This window comes from Microcaecilia unicolor, chromosome 3, assembly GCF_901765095.1.
Source record: "Microcaecilia unicolor chromosome 3, aMicUni1.1, whole genome shotgun sequence".
In the NCBI taxonomy this organism is placed as follows: Eukaryota; Metazoa; Chordata; class Amphibia; order Gymnophiona; family Siphonopidae; genus Microcaecilia; species Microcaecilia unicolor.
In genome coordinates this window covers 53,443,952-53,466,132 of record NC_044033.1, presented here as the reverse complement: position 1 = coordinate 53,466,132, position 22,181 = coordinate 53,443,952, and the positions used below count along the sequence as shown (strand labels likewise).

The window sequence follows — 22,181 nt, the reverse complement described above, 5'->3', positions numbered from 1 at the left end:
TTTTGTTCTGATGTATGTGGCATGCACAGAGCAGCCAGCATAACGCTTGGCTGCTCTGCGCATGTTTTAGGGGCCGATTACAGACGGGGATTACGAATCTGTAATGCATTGTACTTTACAATACCGCACCGAACATGTGCGACTTGTTTTTTTGGTGAATTCTTCGTTTTTTCAAATTCGGTAAGCACTTTTACGTTTTAGATTTTTTTAGGTTTGGTTGATGCATCTGGGCCTGAGTTCTTTGAGTTGCATCTGTCACACCTCTGTGCTAATTACCTTGAAGGTGCTCTGAAGTTCCCTCCCTTCTTCCTCCAGCCAAAGCCAGCAATCTGAGCCTGAAGATCCTCTGGGCAAGGAGGGTGGGAAGCAATAATTTGCTAAGAGACTGATTGAGGGAGGACTCTGACTCAGAGCTACTCTCCCCCCTCCCATCTCCTCTGCTCATTATCTTATCACTGAAACCTGATCCAGTACTGATCTCAACAGCCTGAAAGGCAGACCCTCTTCTTAAGTCAGTGAAGAGAGGGAAGCAACGATTAGTAGCCCACAGCAAAAAGAAACCAAAATGAATACCTTCAAACTACTCCTAATAATCTACTCCTTAACACTGATCCACTTAACAATAACCACTCCTCTTGCAGAAAGTAACATTATACACATACTATACAATCAATCATCAAAGATTGATCAGATACACCACACCTCATCAAACTGACAACAACTTAAACAAAGGAAGAACACCAACATGCGGACTACCACCACAGAATGCAAAAGAGGGTCCAAACAAACTCACCTCAACAAAGAAATGACAACTAATAAAAGTCCACACAACACCAGACGCAGAAGACCCACTCCAAACAATCCAAGTAGGCTACATCAATGCCAGATCCGCAGTAAACAAAACAGCAATACTAAGACTGGATCATGGCAGAAATCCTGGACCTACTCTTCATCAATGAAACCTGGATCCATGACCAAAAGGACCCCATAATACTAGACCTGTGCCCTCCAGGATACAAAATCACACACTGGACCAGAAAGGAAAAGAGAGGCGGAGGCATAGCACTAATCTATCGATCCCACTTTACCACCGAAACCACTGCCGAGTCCATGACACCTCAACTTGAAATTGCCTCAATCAGAATCCACAACAAAACCCTACACGATCATTTGAATTGTGTCTCGTTTAACAGACCTCCAGGTATAGAAATGATAAATAGTAGTAGTAGTAGTTGGAACGAAGGCCAGACCAACTCCAATGTACTAGTATTAGGAGACATCAACCTTCACATAGAAGACCCAAACTCAATCAACGCACGATAATGTAAGGAATTCCTCCAATTATGGGATCTCAAATGGACACATATGCAAGCAACCCACGTCAAAGGGCACACACTTGATCTTATTTCACACAAACTGTCAACAGACCAGAACCTAATAACAACAGATATTAAATGAACAGAAACACCCTGGACCGATCACTACAAATTGAATTTATCCCTACACTGGCGGAAGAAGGGTTCACATCGTATACAAGCACACACAACCTACAGCACAAGAGGTCAAGTAGACTCAAAAACATTCTGGCAACAGATATACAACAATGAATGGACAGCACAAACGGACTCCACATACTATCTCACAGAATGGGATAAAAGATGCAAATGCATACTAGATGAAATAGCACCCTTACGAACAAGAACTTCACATAAGCATAACTTGATACCATGGTTCAATGATAAACTGAAAAAGCTAAAAACACAACCCAGGAAACTCGAACGAGCATGGAGAAAAACAAAAGATGAACACACACTCAACACATGGAAACAATCACAAAGAAAATACAAATACGCAATAAGACAGACCAAAAAATCATACTATAAAACTAAAATAGGGACAGATTACAAAGACACAAAGAAATTATACCAACTCGTGAACAAACTCCTAGACACCAACTTGGTCACTACATCGAATACAGACATCCAATTGCAAACCTACACAACACGCTACCTCAGGACAACACTGACATCGAAATCTTTCTTAACGAGTTGGGCCCAACCATGGGAGACTACCCGGCTGACCGAACCTGGTTAAAATTCACCCTCCTTACCGTTGATGCAGTTGCACAGGCGATCAGCAGGTTCTCCATCACACACTGTAAGCTAGATACCAGTCCCAACTACCTAATGAAATCCGCCCCTGACCGCTTCATAGCAGACCTCACATCCCACCTAGACTACATGCTTCAGCAAGGTCTCTTCACTAAGGAAAATGGCAATATCCTACTCACTCCGATACCAAAAGACACCAAGAAAAAAACAAATGAAATCACTAACTACCATCCAGTAGCATCCATTCCGTTGTCAGTCAAGCTGATGGAAAGCATGGTAGCCAAACAACCTACAGATTATATAAACAAATTCCCAATATTACACGTTATCAATAGAAATCAAACAAAATAAAACATGGAAAAGAAAATAAGATGATACCTTTTTTATTGGACATTACTACTACTACTATTTAGCATTTCTATAGCGCTACAAGGCGTACGCAGCGCTGCACAAACATAGAAGAAAGACAGTCCCTGCTCAAAGAGCTTACAATCTAATAGACAAAAAAAATAAAAAATAAAAAATAAAGTAAGCAAATCAAATCAATTAATGTGAATGGGAAGGAAGAGAGGAGGGTAGGTGGAGGTGAGTGGTTACAAGTGGTTACGAGTCAAAAGCAATGTTAAAGAGGTGGGCTTTCAGTCTACATTTAAAGGTGGCCAAGGATGGGGCAAGACGTAGGGGCTCAGGAAGTTTATTCCAGGCGTAGGGTGCAGCGAGACAGAAGGCGCGAAGTCTGGAGTTGGCAGTAGTGGAGAAGGGAACAGATAAGAAGGATTTATCCATGGAGCGGAGTGCACGGGAAGGGGTGTAGGGAAGGACGAGTGTGGAGAGATACTGGGGAGCAGCAGAGTGAGTACATTTATAGGTTAGTAGAAGAAGTTTGAACAGGATGCGAAAACGGATAGGGAGCCAGTGAAGGGACTTGAGGAGAGGGGTAGTATGAGTAAAGCGACCCTGGCGGAAGACGAGACGGGCAGCAGAGTTTTGAACCGACTGGAGAGGGGAGAGGTGACTAAGTGGGAGGCCAGCAAGAAGCAGATTGCAGTAGTCTAAACGAGAGGTGACAAGGGTGTGGATGAGGGTTTTGGTAGAGTGCTCGGAAAGAAAGGGGCGGATTTTACGGATTTTGTAAAGAAAGAAACGACCGGTCTTGGCAATCTGCTGGATATGAGCAGAGAAGGAGAGAGAAGAGTCAAAGATGACCCCAAGGTTTCGAGCTGAGGAGACAGGGAGAATGAGAGAGCCATCAACAGAAATAGAAAACGGGGGGAGCGGGGAGGTGGGTTTGGGGGGGAAAATGAAAAGCTCGGTTTTGGTCATATTTAATTTCAGGTGGACATAACTTAATACATTTCTTGATTAACTTTCGAAGGTTGCCCTTCTTCGTCAGATCGGAAATAAGCAAATGTGGTAGCAGATAGTATATATAAGAGAAACATCAAAGCATTACTTTGACAGTCTGACAGAGTTGGAGGGTGGGGGTATGCATGGGGACATCAAAGCATTTCATTGATATTCTAAAAGGATGGGTGTTGGTAGGTGAGAGGAGGGTGATAAACAGAGAAATACAACTTTATGGTTTATAATGGGCTATAATGCATACCCCCACCCTCCCACTCTATCAGACTGTCAAAGTAATGCTTTGATGTTTCTCTTATATATACTATCTGCTACCACATTTGCTTATTTCCGATCTGACGAAGAAGGGCAACCTTCAAAAGCTAATCAAGAAATGTATTAAGTTATGTCCAATAAAAAAGGTATCATCTTATTTTCTTTTCCATGTTTTATTTTGTTTGATTTCTATTGATAACCTTTAAGAGTGGACTAATACGGCTACCACACCTCTCAATATTACACAAATCACAGTCAGGTTTTCGCCCCCTCCACAACACAGAAACAGTACTACTCACTCTCCTAGCCAAATTCAAGCAGGAAATAGTAATAGGCAAAAACATCCTCCTCCTCCTCCAATTCGATAAGTCTAGTGCATTCGACATGGTAAACCATAATATATTAATAAGATTACTAAACAAGTTCGGGATTGGTGGAAACATACTTAGCTGGATCAAGGGATTCCTAACCACAAGAACATATCAAGTATAATCAAACTCAAAACATATCATCGCCGTGGAAAGCAGACTGTGGAGTACCACAAGGATCACCGCTATCACCGATCCTTTTCAACCTAACGATGACCCCACTAGCCAAGTCCTTATCCAACCAAGGCCTTAACCCTTTCATCTATGCAGACAATGTCACAATTTTCATTCCTTACAAATCTAAACTGACTGAAATCACCAACGAAATCAAGATCAGCTTGAACATCATGGACTCTTGGGCAAATGCAATTCAACTAAAACTAAACAAAGAAAAAACACACTGTCTCATCCTCTCATCCCTAAACAGAGCGGACAACCACACTATTATCAACACCGCAGATTACACCCTCCCTATCTCAGACAGCCTGAAAATCCTCGGCGCTACAACGTACCGCAACTTAACACTAGAGAGCCAAGTGATATCCACAACAAAGAAAATGTTCCACTCAATGTGGAAACACAAACGCGTTAAACAATTCTTCCCGAGGGGAACATTTCGCAACCGGATACAATCAATAGTACTAAGCCATGTAGACTACTGCAATGGAATTTATGCAGGATGCAAAGAACAAACCTTAAAGAAACTTCAGACCGCTCAAAACACGGCAGCTAGGCTTATCTTCGGAAAAACGCGATTTGAAAGTGCAAAACCCCTTCGCGAAAAACTACACTGGCTCCCAATCAAAGAGCACATTGCTTTCAAAATCTGCACTCTGGTTCACAAAATTATCTACGGTGAAGATCCAGGATACATGACAGACTTGATCGACCTACCAACTAGAAACACATCCGAATCAACACGAACGTACCTAAATCTGCACTACCCAAGCTGCAAAGGACTCAAATACAAATCAACTTAAGCATTCAGTTTTTCCTATATAAGCACACAACTGTGGAACGCATTACCAAAAGCCTTGAAAACTACGAACGACCACCTAAACTTCCGGAAAACACTAAAAACTAACCTGTTTAAAAAGGCATACCCTACCGATCCAACATAAATGCCTGATCTTTGCAACACAACAAAACGAAAGAATGTAAGGACATAACACAACTCTTCCGCTGTACAATTCCCTAGTGTGGCTGTGCCACATGAATTTTATCTTACCACATCACTTTGTATTTGTTTACACCGGAGTCTGTAACTCCTCTCCAGTACTAAGTAAGCCACATTGAGCCTACAAATAGGTGGGAAAATGTGGGATATAAATGTAACAAATAAAATAAATAAAAATACTTAACAGTATAATATGAATGGATTTTAAATGCTTAACTATTACAGAGACCTGAATTGGCAAGCTTCAGTGGAAAGACTAGGTTCTGGAGAGATAGTTTGTGACAAAGAAAGCAAGATGCAAGCTCCCTTCAAAAACTTCTTCCAGTGTTCTTCACTGATAGATATTAAAATGATCTCTGGATGTTCCTCTTGCCTAGGAGCACTGACTGCTAATATAGAAGTGCTGCAAAGCCCAGTGGAATTTAAAAAGTTCTACTTAGGCTGGACATAAACCCTTCTGATTTGTGTTAATAAAAGGGCCTAGACCAAGAATGATTTTCTGAACCTTGATCTACTGACAAGTCCATGTAAATCAGCTTCACAGAACTGATTATCATTCTCATGTTTAAGAAAGGCTCTAAGAAGGCACAGCTTTTTAAAATCAAGATTAATATCTGTGAAACCTGCAAATGCTACACTAAAATCCCTCTGATTCAATCATCATTTGGAACCTTGAAGGTGACTTACCCTCAAACCCTTACATTACAACTTAAACTACAAGTTGTTTTGAGCAAACAGCTTGAAAAATAAAGGAATTATTTTATAAAGGACTGAGCACTCCTACAATGTAGCAAACACTGCGTATTCCTTTTTAATTTTGTTTAGTTAAAAAAAAACTATCATGCATTTTTTTTCCTTTATAAGGTCACTGATGACACAAGAATTTTAACTTCCATGCTTGTTGTTAACAGAACAACTGCTCCTTTATTTTTAATTATCAGATCGTTTTGATAACACCTACCTTGAAAGAACGTGCCTCCGAGTTTCTGTGAGTTACTGTTTGTGTTAAAAGGCTGCGCCACCCCATCGGATCTTCCTTGTATGAAAGTTGCCCTGCTCGCAGTTTGACATACAGAACCCCGTCTTTGGAAAGAATAGAACTACAAGAAAATTAGGTGCACAACACTGACACTGGTCTTATCATCAGGTTTAAGCTGCAGCATCTTTAACTTAAGATCAAAATATGGAAATAAATGCCCGCTCCCAACAGCTGAGGACAGGCAGTGAGGTCATCTGCTTTATTTCCTATTCTAACAAAGGTGGTGGTGCCAATAGAAAACTGCTTTACAAAGAACTTGGAGCCTAATCATGTGGCTGAGGGCAATGGCGTAGCCAGGAATTTTTAACAGTAGGTACATATCTGCTCCAGTTTTTGCCCAGCCAGCGGCAGTGGCGCTCACAGGCTGCCTGCAGTAGGACTACCCGTCTGAACCATCCTGTCCTTCACAAAACAGCAAGTTGGATCAGTAGTGGCGGGCAGTTGAGAGAGGATTACCAGTGCAGACCTCAAGCAACCTATGAGTGCCACTGCCTAGGCAAAGACTGGAGCAGAGATTATTTTAAGACACGAGTGGGGGGGGGACGCAGAGGCTGGGTCTGACAGGAACACATACACCATGAATAAATATGCCACTGGCTGAGGAAGAACTCAGCATGAGGTACATCAATCCACACAACATTAAAACATTATGCTCAGTTCTTTAATATGCTATTTTCTAGCTGTTTTTCCTCCTCCTTATTTTACTCTTTCAACACCACTGTTTGAGATGTTTTGCTTGTTTGTGAATTGCATAGTATCCTTTCCATCAAGAGCATGTAATTAATAAATAAAAAATAAAAGATAAGGAGTCCAAAAATAGATTTAATGTGTAGAAAAATCACCTCTGATCAAATATAAACTACATTTCCACTTGTCCCTCCTGAGACCTGAATGTTATAATTAGCACATGCAGAGGTCTTATGTATAACCTAGACCTACTGTACAATTTTGCATGTTATCTGTCATGTGCATATCTGGGAACTTGTTAGATCTGACCCAGACCTTCCAGCTTTACTGGCCTGACTGCAAAAGAGTTGAGAGAGACCATACAGGTCATCATGCTAGCTGTAGAACATGAAGTCAGCTGTTATCACACTTCTGGAAGTGGATAAGAAGAGCACAGCCACCAGGGGTAGTAGGGTAGCTTACGGAGAAAGGTACAGGAAGTTCTCATGTTAAGGTGAATGAAAGGTTGCAACAGAGCCCCTTGTGAGAAGGGGATGGATGTGGGGTTCAGAGCAGAGGCAAGGCTGAGGCTTAAAGAAGGGGTTAATTCTGAGGAAAAATGTGCAGTGAATGTCATGATTGAAAGGAACCAAACCATGAGGGTGAGTGGGGTATTATGTGTAGCAGGACACCGCAATGTGCCCACTTTGTAGTAACAGGAGGAACATTCTAGGTCCCTATTGCAGTGGTGCCACTCAAAGATAATTGAGAGGGTAGGCAAGTCTAGAAAACCCCAGTAATAGATGTTTCTCAAAATAGGAGGGAAAAATAAAAATGAGTATAGGGAGATGCTCAGGGCCTTCCTTCTCCAAAGGGAGTCCAGTAGGTATGAAGGAGGCAGCATAGTGGGCCACCGCACAGGGGCTCAAAGGATCTTAGTCCTCCAGCTCAGAGATTAAAAAAGAAGAGAAGGGAAAGTCAGCAGCCGAACCTGTTTCCCTAAAACAGGAGAGCAGAAGATAAAAGTTAAGCTAAGACAGCTTAATCCCAAGGGGCACAATGTACCAGTACACAGAGTAAGTAGGGGGCTCAGAAAGAAGAATCCCAAGGATGCTAAGGAGAATGAAGTTACTATGCAGTAGAGGAGTAGCCTAATGGTTAAAGCAGCAGACTGAGAACCAGGGGAATCTAGTTCAACTCCTACTGTGGCTCCTTGTGACCTTGGGCAAGTCACTTAACCCTCCATTACCTCAGGGTACAAACAAATTGTGAGCCCTCCAGGAACAGAAAATCTCTACTGTACCCAATTGCACACTGTCTCGATGGCTTTTGGACTTGCAGGAAATAGAAATTAAATAAAGAGTTCCGGAGGAAGTGACGTCACCGCTTGGTAATGGATGTCTAGAGGCATAGCTCTGCTAGGATAAATGCTATAAATTGAGCTTATCAATTCCTCTGGAAGCCGATTCCTCTCCTCCTTGCTGAGAAAGCAGGAGAATGCAGACTCGTAAGAAGCTCGAAAAATTCAAATTTACATCAGATCGGGGTGACTGTTCTCAGAGCACAATATCTAAGAGCACAGGAGCCCGAAGCAAAATGGCTGCAGTGGATTCTGAGTTGAAGGTGCACGAAGACACTTTGCTTAGTGAGGGTGAGCTTTCTGCTTACAAGGTGGCATAATGACTTGAAATCTGAAATTCCGGCAGTTTGGGCTGATATTAAAACTGCTGTGGTGGAGTTCCGCGCAGAAGTGAGAGACATTGGTAATCAAATTGAACAGGCGGAGGGCTGGTTAGATGGTGTAGATACTTCACTATGCATGCTGGAAAAGGATCTGCAAAAGGAAAGAACAATGTAGAAAGAACTGCAAGCAGCTCTGGAGAACCTTGAAAATCAGTCCAGACGCTGCAATCTGAGGTTTAAAGGCATACCTGAACTGGAGAAGTACCAGAATTGTCAGCAAGTTATACAAGATATTTGTGTGACGCTTCTCCATGGCGGTGCAGCTGAAGGTGCAGAGCCGACCAGGTGTAAGATCACTCAAGACCAAGCACATCGTGGATTGGGACCCCAGAGGGAAGCAGTTCACCGTGACATTATAGCATGCTTTCATGATTTTGACACAAAGGAACTGATTTTGAGAAAGGCTCAAGAACTGAGAGGTATAAAGTGGGACAATTGTTCTATCACGATATTTCAAAACTTGGCACATAGCACCTTGGTTAAACGAAGAGAGATGAGAGATTGTATACTTCGCGTGAAACTTTTGTAAAGCAGGCTTCAGGTATGTCTGCTTGGTTTAAACAGAGAGGGTACCCTCCTAAGGTTATTCATAGGGCTGCTAAACGTGCATTTAATGTTCAACGATAATGGCTGAATTATTCCACGAGAGCACAGGATAATCAATGATTAACCTGTGTTCTACTTTATGCCCATGCGAGTACTGCGGTGGAAAGGGTAGTTAAGAAATTTTGGCCAATTCTCTCAGTACATGGTCAGTTTCAGCAAAAGCCCCGGTTCACTTAAACTTGTGGGAAGAATTTGGGCAAAACACACAGTGGATCCAAAAAAAAGGTCCTCTCACAATGAGTGTCTTCCTGAACAAGGTCTTTATTAACAGTAGCAGAATTGACCCGACATGTGACGTGTTTCGGCCGTGAGGCCTGCGTCAGGGGTCTATAAAATAATATACATAGAAATGCATAAAAATACAAATATAATTAAAAACATGAATAAAACATGAACATACAAATAAATTTGGGTGCATTATTATCACGTTATGGTGGTCAACTGTAATGTATACTACCATCATGTTTTTCATTATCATGCTGCCCAAGATCCTTCTTGTTATACTACTATCATGTTTTTTTTCATTGTCTTGTTGCCCAGGATCCTATTGTAACACGATGTCTATTTTCTAATGTATTTACACCACTCATGATGTATTGTAAGCCACATTGAGCCTGCAAAGAGGTGGGAAAATGTGGGATACAAATGCAATAAATAAATAAAGATAATAGAGTGGGTAGCCGTGGGGTGTGTGGCACATTCATATATTGTAAATATACCAATATACCACACTTGGCGGGATAGGAGTTTATTTTACGCTCCTATACAGATTGCAATACCGCACAATGTGTGTATGGAATTTGTTGTTCCTGCAGGTTATGGTATATTGGACAGACAATACGTAAAATCAAAAACAGGATAGCAAAGCATTTGAGTAATCTTCGTTTACGGAGGCATGAAGCACCTTTGGTTTCACACTGGATGACAGTGGGACATACAATTCAAGATTTAAAGTTTGTTGTGCTACACCAATATAATAATATTAGAGGGGGGGGGAATATACCGAGGTTATTACTGAAAGAAGAGCAAAGGATCATATTTACATGGAACACGATTACTCCCACGGTTTAAATAGAGGTGGAATGGTTGAATCTGCAAGTAAATGAGTGGGATTTAGGAATATTTAAACCGCTGAGAATCCAGTAGCCCTATACAAATGCATCAGAGTTTTTTGGCGCTGTCGGTAGAGGATGCATTGGAGGGCGTTATGCGAGTTCCTGACTGCCTTGTGTCCATGAATATATCCGAGTTACAGATTGTAAGTAAGATTCAGTGTGTTTTATGTGTGTGGGGTTGGGTGGAGTAGGTTTAAATAGATTAAAACGGGTTTTGTATTTTTGGAGTCCAACCCCTGATGATATAATAACAGCGAAACACACACTGTGTTGGGTGTGGGAACGTAAGGAGGCATGGAAAATTTTGATCTCGTGATGAGGGTTTCTACAACGAGATAGTTCCACAGTTACACAATTCAACGAATTATTCATTTATTTTATTTGTTACATTTGTATCCCACATTTTCCCACCTATTTGTAGGCTCAATGTGGCATACATAGTATCATGATCAGGAACCGTGTATTCTAATACATGTTTAAAGAAGAAATATTTGTATATCAATTTTAGCACAATCATTAAAACAGACCTGAGGACAATTTGAGGAGGTTGCTGAAATGTATGTATGACTCTGGAGTCTTTTTTAATTTGCTTTACCTATGACCCCAGTGGTTTTAAGTTTTGATAAAATTTGATATATAATATAGCTTTTTGTACTGTTGATAGTAGTTGGATATGTTACAACTATACCAATACTGTACCCAGTATTTCAATACATATGCAGAAGATCTATCTGTGTACAATGTAGGTAGTGCATACATATATATCTCATGGATATTCACTGGAGAACTCTTGAAAACCCAACTGGGTTGTACATTACTGAACACCTAGAATTTATACATGTTAACTGCCCATTATGCTGAGAAAATAAAGGCTAAAGAGTTGGCGTTTATGAAATACAGAAAAACTCAAGAAGAACACAGAGAGGAATACCAGATCAAACTAAAAGAAGCCAAGAGAGAGATACATCTGGCGAAAGCGCAAGTGGAAGAACAAATGGCTAGAAATGTACAGAGGAGTGACAAACATTTCTTCAGGTATATTAGTGAAAGGAGGAAGACTAAAAATGGAATTGTGAGACTGAAAGATGCTGTGAACCGCTATGTGGATAATGATGAAGAAAAAGCAAATTTGCTAAACAAATACTTTTGTTCTGTTTTCACTGAAGAAAATCCTGGAAAAGGACCACGACTGACTGGCAAAAGTACATATGAGAATAGAGCGGATATAGCACCGTTCACAAAAGAGAATGTGTATGAACAACTTGAAAATCTAAAGGTGGACAAAGCCATGGGACCAGACGGGATCCACCCCAGGATACTGAGGGAGCTCAGAGAGGTTCTGGCAAGTCCTCTTAAAGATTTGTTTAATAAATCCTTGGAGACGGGAGAGGTTCCGTGGGATTGGAGAACAGCGGATGTGGTCCCTCTTCACAAAAGTGGTAATAGGGAAGAAGCTGGAAACTACAGGCCGGTAAGCCTCACTTCGGTTATTGGAAAAGTAATGGAAGCTATGCCTAAGGAAAGGACAGTGAATTTCCTGGAAGCCAATAAGTTGCAAATTTCGAGACAACATAGTTTTACCAAAGGTAAATCGTGCCAAACGAATCTCATTGAATTCTTTTGACTGGGTGACCAAAGAATTGAATCAAGAATGTGCTATAGATGTAATCTACTTAGATTTCAGCAAAGCTTTTGAAACGGTTCCCCACAGGGGGCTCTTGAATAACCTTGACTTGCTGAAGATAGGACCCAACATGGTGAACTGGATTAGGAACTGGTTGACGGACAGATGCCAGAGGGTGGTGGTTAATGGAATTCACTCGGATGAGGGAAAGGTGAGTAGTGGAGTGCCTCAGGGATCGGTACTGGGGCCGATTCTGTTCAATGTATTTGAGTGACATTGCCGAAGGGTTAGAAGGTAAAGTTTGCCTTTTTGCGGATAATACCAAGATTTGTAACAGAGTGGACAACCCGGAGGGTGTGGAAAACATGAAAAAGGATCTGCAGAAGCTAGAAGAATGGTCTAATATTTGGCAATTAAAATACAATGCAAAGAAATGCAAAGTGATGCACTTAGGGAGTAGAAATCCACGGAAGACGTATGTGTTAGGCGGTGAGAGTCTGATATGTACAGACAGGGAAAGGGATCTTGGGGTGATAGTATCTGGGGATCTGAAGGCGGTGAAACAGTGTGACAAGGCGGTGGCTGTAGCCAGAAGATTGCTAGGCTGTATAGAGAGAGGTGTAACCAGCAGAAGAAATCAGGTGTTGATGCCACTGTACAAGTCATTGGTGAGGCCCCACCTGGAGTATTGTGTTCAATCTTGGAGGCTGTATCTTGCTAAGGAAGTAAAATTGAAGCGGTGAAAAAAAAAGCTACAAAACTGGTATGGGATTTGCGTTACAAGATGTATGAGGAGAGACTTGGTGATCTGAACATGTATATCCTGGAGGAAAGGAGAAACAGGGGTGATATGATACAGATGTTCAAATATTTGAAAGGATTTTAATCCGCAAACAAACCTTTTCCGGAGACGGGAAGGCGGTAGAACTAGAGGACGTGAAATGAGGTTGAAGGGGGGCAGACTCAAGAAAAATGTCAGGAAGTATTTTTTCACAGAGAGAGTGGTGGATACTTGGAATGCCCTCCTGCGGGAGATAGTGATGAAAACGGTAATGGAACTCAAAAATACGTGGGATAAACATAAAGGAATCCTGTTCAGAAGGAATGGATCCTCAGAAGCTTAGCAGAGATTGGGTGGCAGCATCGGTGGTTGAGAGGTGGGGCTAGTGCTGGGCAAACTTCTACGGTCTGTGCCCTAAAATGGCAGATACAAATCAAGGTCAGGTATACGTATAAAGTAGCACATATGAGTTTATCTTGTTGGGCAGACTGGATAGACCATAAGGTCTTTCTCTGCCATCATCTACTATGTTACTATATTACTGGCATCTCTGACACAGTAAGTATTATTCTATAACATATGAGCATATTTGGCGCCTAACATTAGGAGCCAAGTTATACAATGAGGGAGCTACTCACATACAATTTTATAACAGCCCTTTTATGTGCATTAAACTTGCTTTACACATGGAAAAAGCTTTATAAAATTACTCCCTGTTTGTTAAATTTCATTAACATGCAAAATGTGTAGCTGAAGCAATGTAGGATTAAGTGACTTGCCCTAGATCTCTGTTAGGAGAAGTAGAGTTTTATGACTGGCATCTTGGTCTAACAACTAAGTTACTCCTCCATTCCATGTGACAGACCAGGAAGACTGACAAAAGTTCCTGGTATGGTCTTATACTTCCTTCGGTGCACCAGGATTGTTCTTTTAGCATAAATCCCTGCTATGTTTCTTTCTTTTTATCATTTTATTGACAAAAAATATTCTGCAAAGGGCAATTCAAAAACTTCTAACCTGTATTTTCAAACCTTCTGAAATGCATTACAGAATAAAAATGCAATATATAAACACCAATTAAAAATCAAGTTTATTTATAGGGAAGCAAACAGGAAAGGTTTTTAACCCATCCTCACCACCACTACGGTAGCAGCAGAGATACTTATGCAGTACTTACTTTAGATGCTGAGGTCCTTTGCTTAAATCTATTACTATCTCCCAATACCGTGGGCCTTTCACTTTTATCTGCCAACACAAAAATAGCAACCAGCAGTGAACTGCCATGCAGGAACATCAAAGGATACAATACAGGACAAGAAAAGTTACCATGATGACAACAGATAGTTTTGAAGAGTATCTAATTACCTGTAACCAGGCAGTGCAACCAGTATTTTCAAGGTTACAGTGATATGAAAAAGCCCCCCCCCCCCCCCCCACTTTATTCCCCCTATTATTAATGCATTATGTCACAGTGACATAGTAAATGAAGGCAAACAAAGACTCACATGGTCCACTCAGTCTGCCCAACAACATGGCCACAGCTGTGCCCACTTTGTGCGGGGCCCCAACCACCCATCTTTAAACACTGGCTGTCAAGTCTCCACCACGCCAACCATATAGGCAGCCAAACATGGAGTTTTGGTTATTATTAAAGAAGTTTTTATTGATGATGATAACACCATTCAACATTCACATAATAATATATTATACAACTTCAAAGTCAAAGTGTAACCAGCTACTATAAAATAACTCTATTGGCACCCCATCATCCTTTAACTTAGGCCTTTCCTCCAACCCCCTCCCTCCCTCCCCTCCCTCTCTCCCTCCCCCCATTCGTGGCTTATAACTTGGAGTTTTGGTTATAACCATACATTATTCCCTATTATTGCTGACAGTGTTCAATGTACCAGTTAAGATATCTCCTTCCCCCCCCCCCCCTCCCCCCCGGAGCTGCACAGCACCCTCACACTGAATAGTTTCTGGATCTTACTGACAAAGGGAACCTGAGTAAACACATAACACAGTTGACCAGACATTCTTAAAAATTTTCTTATACAGTATAGAATTCATGGTTTCTACAATGACAACAAATTTTCCAAGCCTGAGGAAGCAAAGCATCCCCACACTACCACCACCATATTTGATCATTTGTATGATGTTCTTACTGTAGAATGTTGTATTTGCATTACACCAAGCATAATGAGACCTGTGTTATTCAACCAGTACCACTTTTGACTCATCTTCTAAAAGGCAGAGATTGCGCAGCAGGAGGAGGAGGAATTGAACCTCTGCACATCGGACCACTTCTTCCTTCTCTGCTGGCTTACAACCAACTGTTTAGATGAATCACGGGACTGTAGGGAGGCCTGCGTGGTTCGCCTAAACAGTAGGGTCTGCGATCTCTGTGGGGGAGCAGAAGGGGGTAAGAGCAGCTGCTGTTGAATGCGCCATGAGGAGGAAGAAGTGACCTGAAGTGCAGCGGTTCACTCCCTTCTTCTCCTGCAATTTCCATAGGGAAGGGGGAGAGAGACCGAGGACAAACCCAATAGTGGCTTGTGTGTGGAATTCTGTGCGTACTGCGGGGTTGGAAATTCTGCGCAGAATTCCTCCAGCAGTAAAACTTTGTGTGACTTTTTCAATCTCATGGTAAGGTTCAATATATGGTGAGATTCAGATTCAACAGGGCTGCCTGCAGCCAATTATGACTATGATAATCAGCTAATCTAATTATCAAATTTGGTCAATTGGTTGATTAACTAAGGGGGTAGTTAGTTAGTTATTATTTTTCACATTTATATCCCGCCTTCAACCAAGGCGGGTTACAAGGCAAACAGTAATAATAAAATAACATTACAAACAAACACACACAATGAATGAAGTCATCTAACATCAAACTACTAGCATTATAAAAGTATCTCTTGGCATTACAGAAAACTGAACTATTAGAACAGAGAAACACCCTTACAAGACATATTTGTCATCCTTCTAAAAAATCTTTTAGAAACAGATGAGTTTTCAATAATGCTTAAACTGTTGCACATTAGAACATAATCTTATATAGCCAGGAAGGCTATCCCACAAAACAAGGACCAGCAACAGAAAAAGCAAGTAACCTAGTTTCAGCATAATGGTATGCCACTGCTGATGGTAAACACAACTGTTGAGACTTTTCAGGACGTAATAACCGAATAGATTGATACTTTTAAGGCATTACAAAAACACACTGGCACATCTGAATAAACTCTGTGGTGGATGAGAACCAACACCTTAAACATGATTCTAAAAGTAACAGGAAGCCAATGAAGATGTTTTAACATTAGAGTAACAGGCGTTGACCTAGAAACTCCAGTGATCATTCATGTCACTACAATACCAGGCTCTGCACGGTTACTTTTTCAAATGGTGATATGGGTGCTGGATAGCTTTATTCCTTAAATAAATGAAATAATAATTTAAAAACTATGTGTTTACTCAGGTTCCCTTTCTCAAATATTATATTTTGTTTAACAAATAATCTTTGGCTATTGTTTTCAATAGAGTTTGCTATTGTTTTGGGTGAACTAAAACGGCGTCAAGCTCCGCCTACTGGCTTCAGCCCGTATAATGGACCCATCTCCTGTTTTTTTCAACCTCCTTGTTCAGAGGTATACCCTTTTCAGGTACTGCCCCGAGATTTGGTGCTTTTTGGAAGTTGGTTTGCGGAACTACCAAGGACTTGGTTTGCATCGGGTAGCTTTAAGTGTCCTTTTCCACAGCCCCTTCCTAGTAGTGCAATCTGGTACCTGCAATACAGATTTCCTATGGAAGAAGCAGTGACTACACAGACCATAATGCCATTTGCTTATTTCCGATCTGACGAAGAAGGGCAACCTTCGAAAGCTAATCAAGAAATGTATTGTTATGTCCAATAAAAAAGGTATCATCTTATTTTCTTTTCCATGTTTTATTTTGTTTGATTTCTATTGATAAGTTTAAAGATCAGAAACCATTCAGTGTGACAGAGAAGCATTAATAGGAGAAATAGGAGTGGGGGGGGGGCGGGGGGAGAACAGGGACTTTTTCACATCACTGTATGAGGATGGTTCAGCTCAAAGATAATAAAAGTGAAATTTGTTCTTACCTGTTAATTTCTTTTCCTTGAGTCCTGCTAGACCAGACCTATCATTATGTCCCCCTATCAGCAAATGGAGGCAGATTAAATTCCAATGATATCACTATAACAAATGCTGCAGCCATTTCAGGATGCTAATGCCAAAGCCACTCAGAGAAACCAAAACTATTAAGAAAACAAACAAGAGAACCAAACTGAATCCAGAAGATAGGCCCCATAGGACTACCTATACCTCCTGATACAAACGCCATGATCCAGTGCCCCCATGTTTGTGTAGTACATGGTAACCTGATTGTTTGAATGAGTACAATTTGGTTGTTTAGCTGATCCCTAAAAGCCTTTAGAGCGTTCCACATCACCCGGAGCTCCAGAAGATTGATTTGGAGATCTGTTTCCTGGGCTGACCAAGCACCTTGAGCATGAAGTCCATCTAAATGAGCTCCCCACCTTAGGATGGATGCATCCACCATCAGCACTTTCGTGGGCTGTGGAATTTGGAATGGGAGTCCCAGAGTTAAATTGGATCGAACTGTCTACAAGAGTAGAAAGTGAACCAGCTCTGGCGGAACTCAGATGACATACTCTAGGTTCTCCGCAGTCTGACACCACTAGCTAGTGTCCACTGGGAAGTTCTCATGCCGTGGGTGTCATACGAACAGTAGAGGCCATATGGCCCAAAAACCTCAACATCGGCTGAGCTGTGACCTGTCGAGCTCTGAGGGTGACAAGAGAGTCTGCCCACACCACAGGAAGAAAAACCTGAGCCGGCTGAGTGTCCAGCAGGGCTCCAGTGAACTCCAATCGCTGGACAGAGAACAGATGGAACTTGGGGTAGTTTAAAACAAACCCTAATAGCTCTAACACCCGAATAGTCCTCTATATGGACTCCTGTCCTGTCCCACGACGTGCTCTTCACCAGCCAGTTATCGAGATAGGGGTACACTTGGACTCCCAGTCTGCGTAGCGACACTGTGATTACTGCAAGACACTTGGTGAAAACTCTGGGAGCAGACGCGAGGCCAAAAGGCAACAAGAAATACTAGCAGTGGCATGTCCCCAGCCGAAATCAAAGATACTGTTTTCTTTTGCAGAAGGAAGCAACTGGAATAGAATCCCTTCCCTTCTTCCCCTGGTGGAACGGGTTCGACCACACAGGACTTGAGAAGGGCGGAGAGTTCCTCTGCAAGTACTTGCTTGTGCCAAGAGCTGAAGTGATGTGCTCTCGGTGGGCAATCTGGTGGTCTCTGAAGCCAATGCAGGGCGCAACCAAGATGGACTATTTGAAGAACCCACTGGTCAAAGGTTACAAAAGGGGCCATCTTTCTTCATAAAAATTCAGCCTCCCCCCAACTGGCAAGTTGTTTGGGTCAGTCACTTTTACAGTGACTATGTTCTGCTGGAGCCATTCAAATGCTCACCCCTTGGTTTGACTGGGGAGCCGTCTGGGCCTTAGAAGCACGCTGTTGACGAGAACGAGCATGCTGGGGCTGAGCCTGCTGAGGCTGGTGAGAAGGGGTGTATCTACGCCTCTGTGAATAATAAGTACTCTTTCTCAACTTGTCAATAAACCTCCTAGAGGAGGAGGCAGATGCAGAAGGTGCCTGGTGTGAGAAAGAATAGATGGTATAAGTGTGCTTTTTGATGTCATGACTTCCTCCACCTTCTCTACAAAAAGACTATCCCTCAGCACATGGCATCCTCCAATCTCTACTGGACCACTGGGTCCAAGTCAGAGACACGCAACCATGACAGTCTGTGCATCACTACACTCTGGGTAGAGATCCTAGAGGCCACATCAAAAGTGTCACAGGTGCCCCTGACCAAGAAGTTATGACACTCCAGTAGGTACGGACTGGTCCTAGCAGGATAATCTTGAAACAGAAATTTTGTTCTCCCAACATTTATAATAGGAATTTTGGCAAACCACTGACCATTCCCATCCTACTGTTCTCTCCTGGACAGTGTGTCCAAATTAATTTGTTTTCTGCACACCATGGCCGGAGTGAACTTTGCTTGGCATTCTCTTTAATCAGGCTGAAAGTGCCCAATTGAGAATATTTTTCTATCTTTCTACCACATTTTATCTTTTGTACTTGAAGTTCTTCTCTTTCCACACACTGTACAGAACAGTTGCTTGGTACATACTTCTTTCACCCATGATGTTCTTGTGGTTTTCTCTTTATAGCTATGTCTGATTTTCTTGCATCAAGCTTTTTATTGGTTGAAATGGGAACGTCCCAGGTGATAATTTTTTATTCTCCAATTCTCAGTGTTGTGATTCCAACATTTTTCTGGTGCAGCAATATTGGTGTGCTTACATAGCTTCTAATGGTTGAACCATGTTAATTTGTGCCTCTGACATCAGCACCATTTTCAGTTCTGATTTATAGAATCTGTATTATATTTTTTTCTCTCTATGTTGGCTGTGGACTATTTCATCCCCAGTAGGAACTCTGGATTTTCTCTCTAGTGCTCAAGCTGGTCGGTGAGTAACTTTGCTTTCTCCAAGAAAAAGCCAGCTATTCTCACAGCTGGGAATCCCTACCTATCAGGCTCACCAAAAACAACAATGCTAGGACAACAGGGACTCGAAAAGTTGAGAGGCCTGTTATTCAATCAACCTGAAACAATCTGCTTACTAGCTGTGGAGGTGCAGCCTGGAACAGAAGAAAACTGGGCCTGGAGGGTGGAGTTGGCTTCTAGACATCGAACAAATTCTGCAGGACTGCTTGCCCGAACCAGCTGTCTCATCAGGTATCCTGCTCGAGGCAGTAATGACATGTGAACATGTGGACAGATGACTATGTCGCAGCTTTGCAAATCTCTTCTATGGAGGCTGACCTCAAGAGGCTACCAATGTAGCCATGGCTCTGACATTTTGAGCCTTGACATGACCCTCTAGAGTCAGCCCAGCCTAGGCATAAGTAAAGAAGATGCAATCTGCTAGCCAATTGGAAACTGTACGTTTGCTGATGGCTACCCCCCCCCCCCCCCCAATCCAGTGTGGGTCAAAAGAAACAAAAAGCTGGGTGGACTGTCTATGGGATTTAGTCCACTCCAGACAGACAACTAAGGCTCACCTGTAATCTAAGGTATGCAGTATACTCTTGTCAGGGTGGGTATGTAGTTTTGGAAAAATGTTGGTAGAACAATTGACTGATTAAGATGGAACTTCAACACTACCTTAGAAAGGAACTTAGGGTGCACGAGCAGAACTACTCTATTGTGGTGATACTTGGTGTAAGGTGGACAAGCTACTAGGGCCTGGAGCTCACTGACCCTGCCAGCTGAAGTGACCACCACCAGAAACATAACTTTCCAGGTCAAGTTCCTCTCATCTGAAGTATCAAGCGGCTCAAAAGGAGCTTTCATCAACTGGGTGAAGACAACATTGAGATCCCATGACACAGCTGGAGGTTTGTTAGGGGTTTTTGTCAATAAAAAGTCTCACATGACGCGAACAACTAGAGGCTGTACAGATGAGCTTACCACCCACATGGTGATGGTAGACACTGACTGCACTGAGATGAATCCTTAACAGAGCTGGTTTTTAAACTAGACTCAAAGCGGTGCGGGAGGTATTCAAGCAGTTTGTGTGCAGAACAAGTGAGGGGATCTAAGGCCTTGCCGTCACACCAGACAGCAAACCTCCTTTACATAAATGGGTAACACCACTTAGTTGAGTTTTTCCCGAAAACCTGCAAGATGCAGGAGACACCCTCCAGCAAATCCAAAGATTCAAATTCTATGCTCACAACATCCAAGCCTTGAAGACCAGAGACTGGAGTTTGAGATGCAAAAGAGACTCTTCGTTCTATGTAACAAGGGTCGGAAAACAGTCCAATCTCCATGGATCTTTGGAGAATAACTCCAGAACAGGGAACCAGATCTGCCTCAGCCAGTAAGGCATGATGAGCTTCCTGGTCTTGTCTGAGATTCAGCAGAGTCTTCTCTATGAGAGGTATTGGAGGATATGCATACGGAAGACTCTCTTAACCAATGTAGGAGAAAGGTATCTGATACTAGACTGCCATGTGATTTGAACCTGGAGCAAAACTAGGTGACGTTGTTGAAGTGAGTGGCAAAAAGATCCACCAAGGGAATGCTCCACTCTCAGTAGATCTGCTAAGCTACTTGTACAGTTGGAAAACCCTGCTCAGTATGTCCGCCAGGCAGTTGTCCTTTCCTGGGAGATATGTGGCTCGGAGATCTACTCCATGAAGAAGGGCCCACTTATTTATTTATCGTATTTATACCCACCCTTTTCCCACAAGATGCAGGCTCAAAGTGGCTTACAAGTGACTGAAAAGGCTAGTGCCAATCCAGTGAAAATACAAATACAATATTAAATAGATAAGTAATCAGAGTAGAGAGAAAGAAAAAGAGTAGAGATAAAGGAGTCCAAAATGGTCCATGCAAAAGCTGTTAAGCACCTGTGCAAGCTCCAAAGGTTGAGGAGGTGTTGACTCATTGTGATAGATAGCGGCAACCGTCCACTCCGACCCCCAAGACAGGGAGAGCTGCAAATCAATCTCTCTCTCATAATCTTCATCAGAAACCACCGACTAGAAAGCGGATACCGCTTCCATATCCCCACTGCTTCCTGACACAAAAGGTAGGATCTCATATCCCCTACTTGTTCACATAAAACACTGCCATCTGGCTGTCCGTTTGGATGAAAATAATTTGGTTTTGCAGCCAATCTGTGAAAGCCTTTAGAGCATTCCAAATGAGCCTGAGCTAGAGATTGATATGGCAATCTGTTTCCTGAGCAGAGAAAGTCCCTTGGGTGTGAAGCCCATTTTCATGGGCTCCTCACCCTAGGTTGGATTCATCTGTTAGCACCTTCTGAGGAGGCAGAATTTGGAATGGTAGTCCCACAGTCAAAGTTGTCCAAACTGTCCACCAGAGAAGGGCATGAGTCAACTTTTGAAGGAGTCTGGATGACATCCACTAGATTTCCTGCTGCCTGAGACCACTGGGAAACTAGGGTCTACTGGGCTTCTCTCAAGTGGAGATGTGTCATGGGTGTGACAAACAATCTCAACATCTGCCGAGCTGTGACCTGCTTGCTACTTCAGACTTACAAGGTGAGCGCTGGTAAGGTGTCTGCTCGCTTGAGGAAGAAAAGCTCAAGCCTGCAATGTATCTAGAAGGGCTCCCATGTATTCCAATTGCCGAAGTGGGAGAAAGTGGGATTGGGGTAGTTTATGATGAACCATA

General features: G+C 42.3%; 1 protein-coding gene across 1 annotated transcript in view; it reads right to left on the bottom strand.

The window, feature by feature from the left end:
- ANAPC1 (anaphase promoting complex subunit 1) overlaps positions 1 to 22,181 on the bottom strand; it is a gene marked incomplete in the record, with an annotated part of 281,392 nt that overhangs the window by 42,502 nt on the left and 216,709 nt on the right. The window contains 2 exon segments of the mRNA XM_030195933.1: positions 6,235 to 6,373; positions 14,025 to 14,092. Coding sequence (XP_030051793.1) covers positions 6,235 to 6,373; positions 14,025 to 14,092 — 207 coding nt within the window.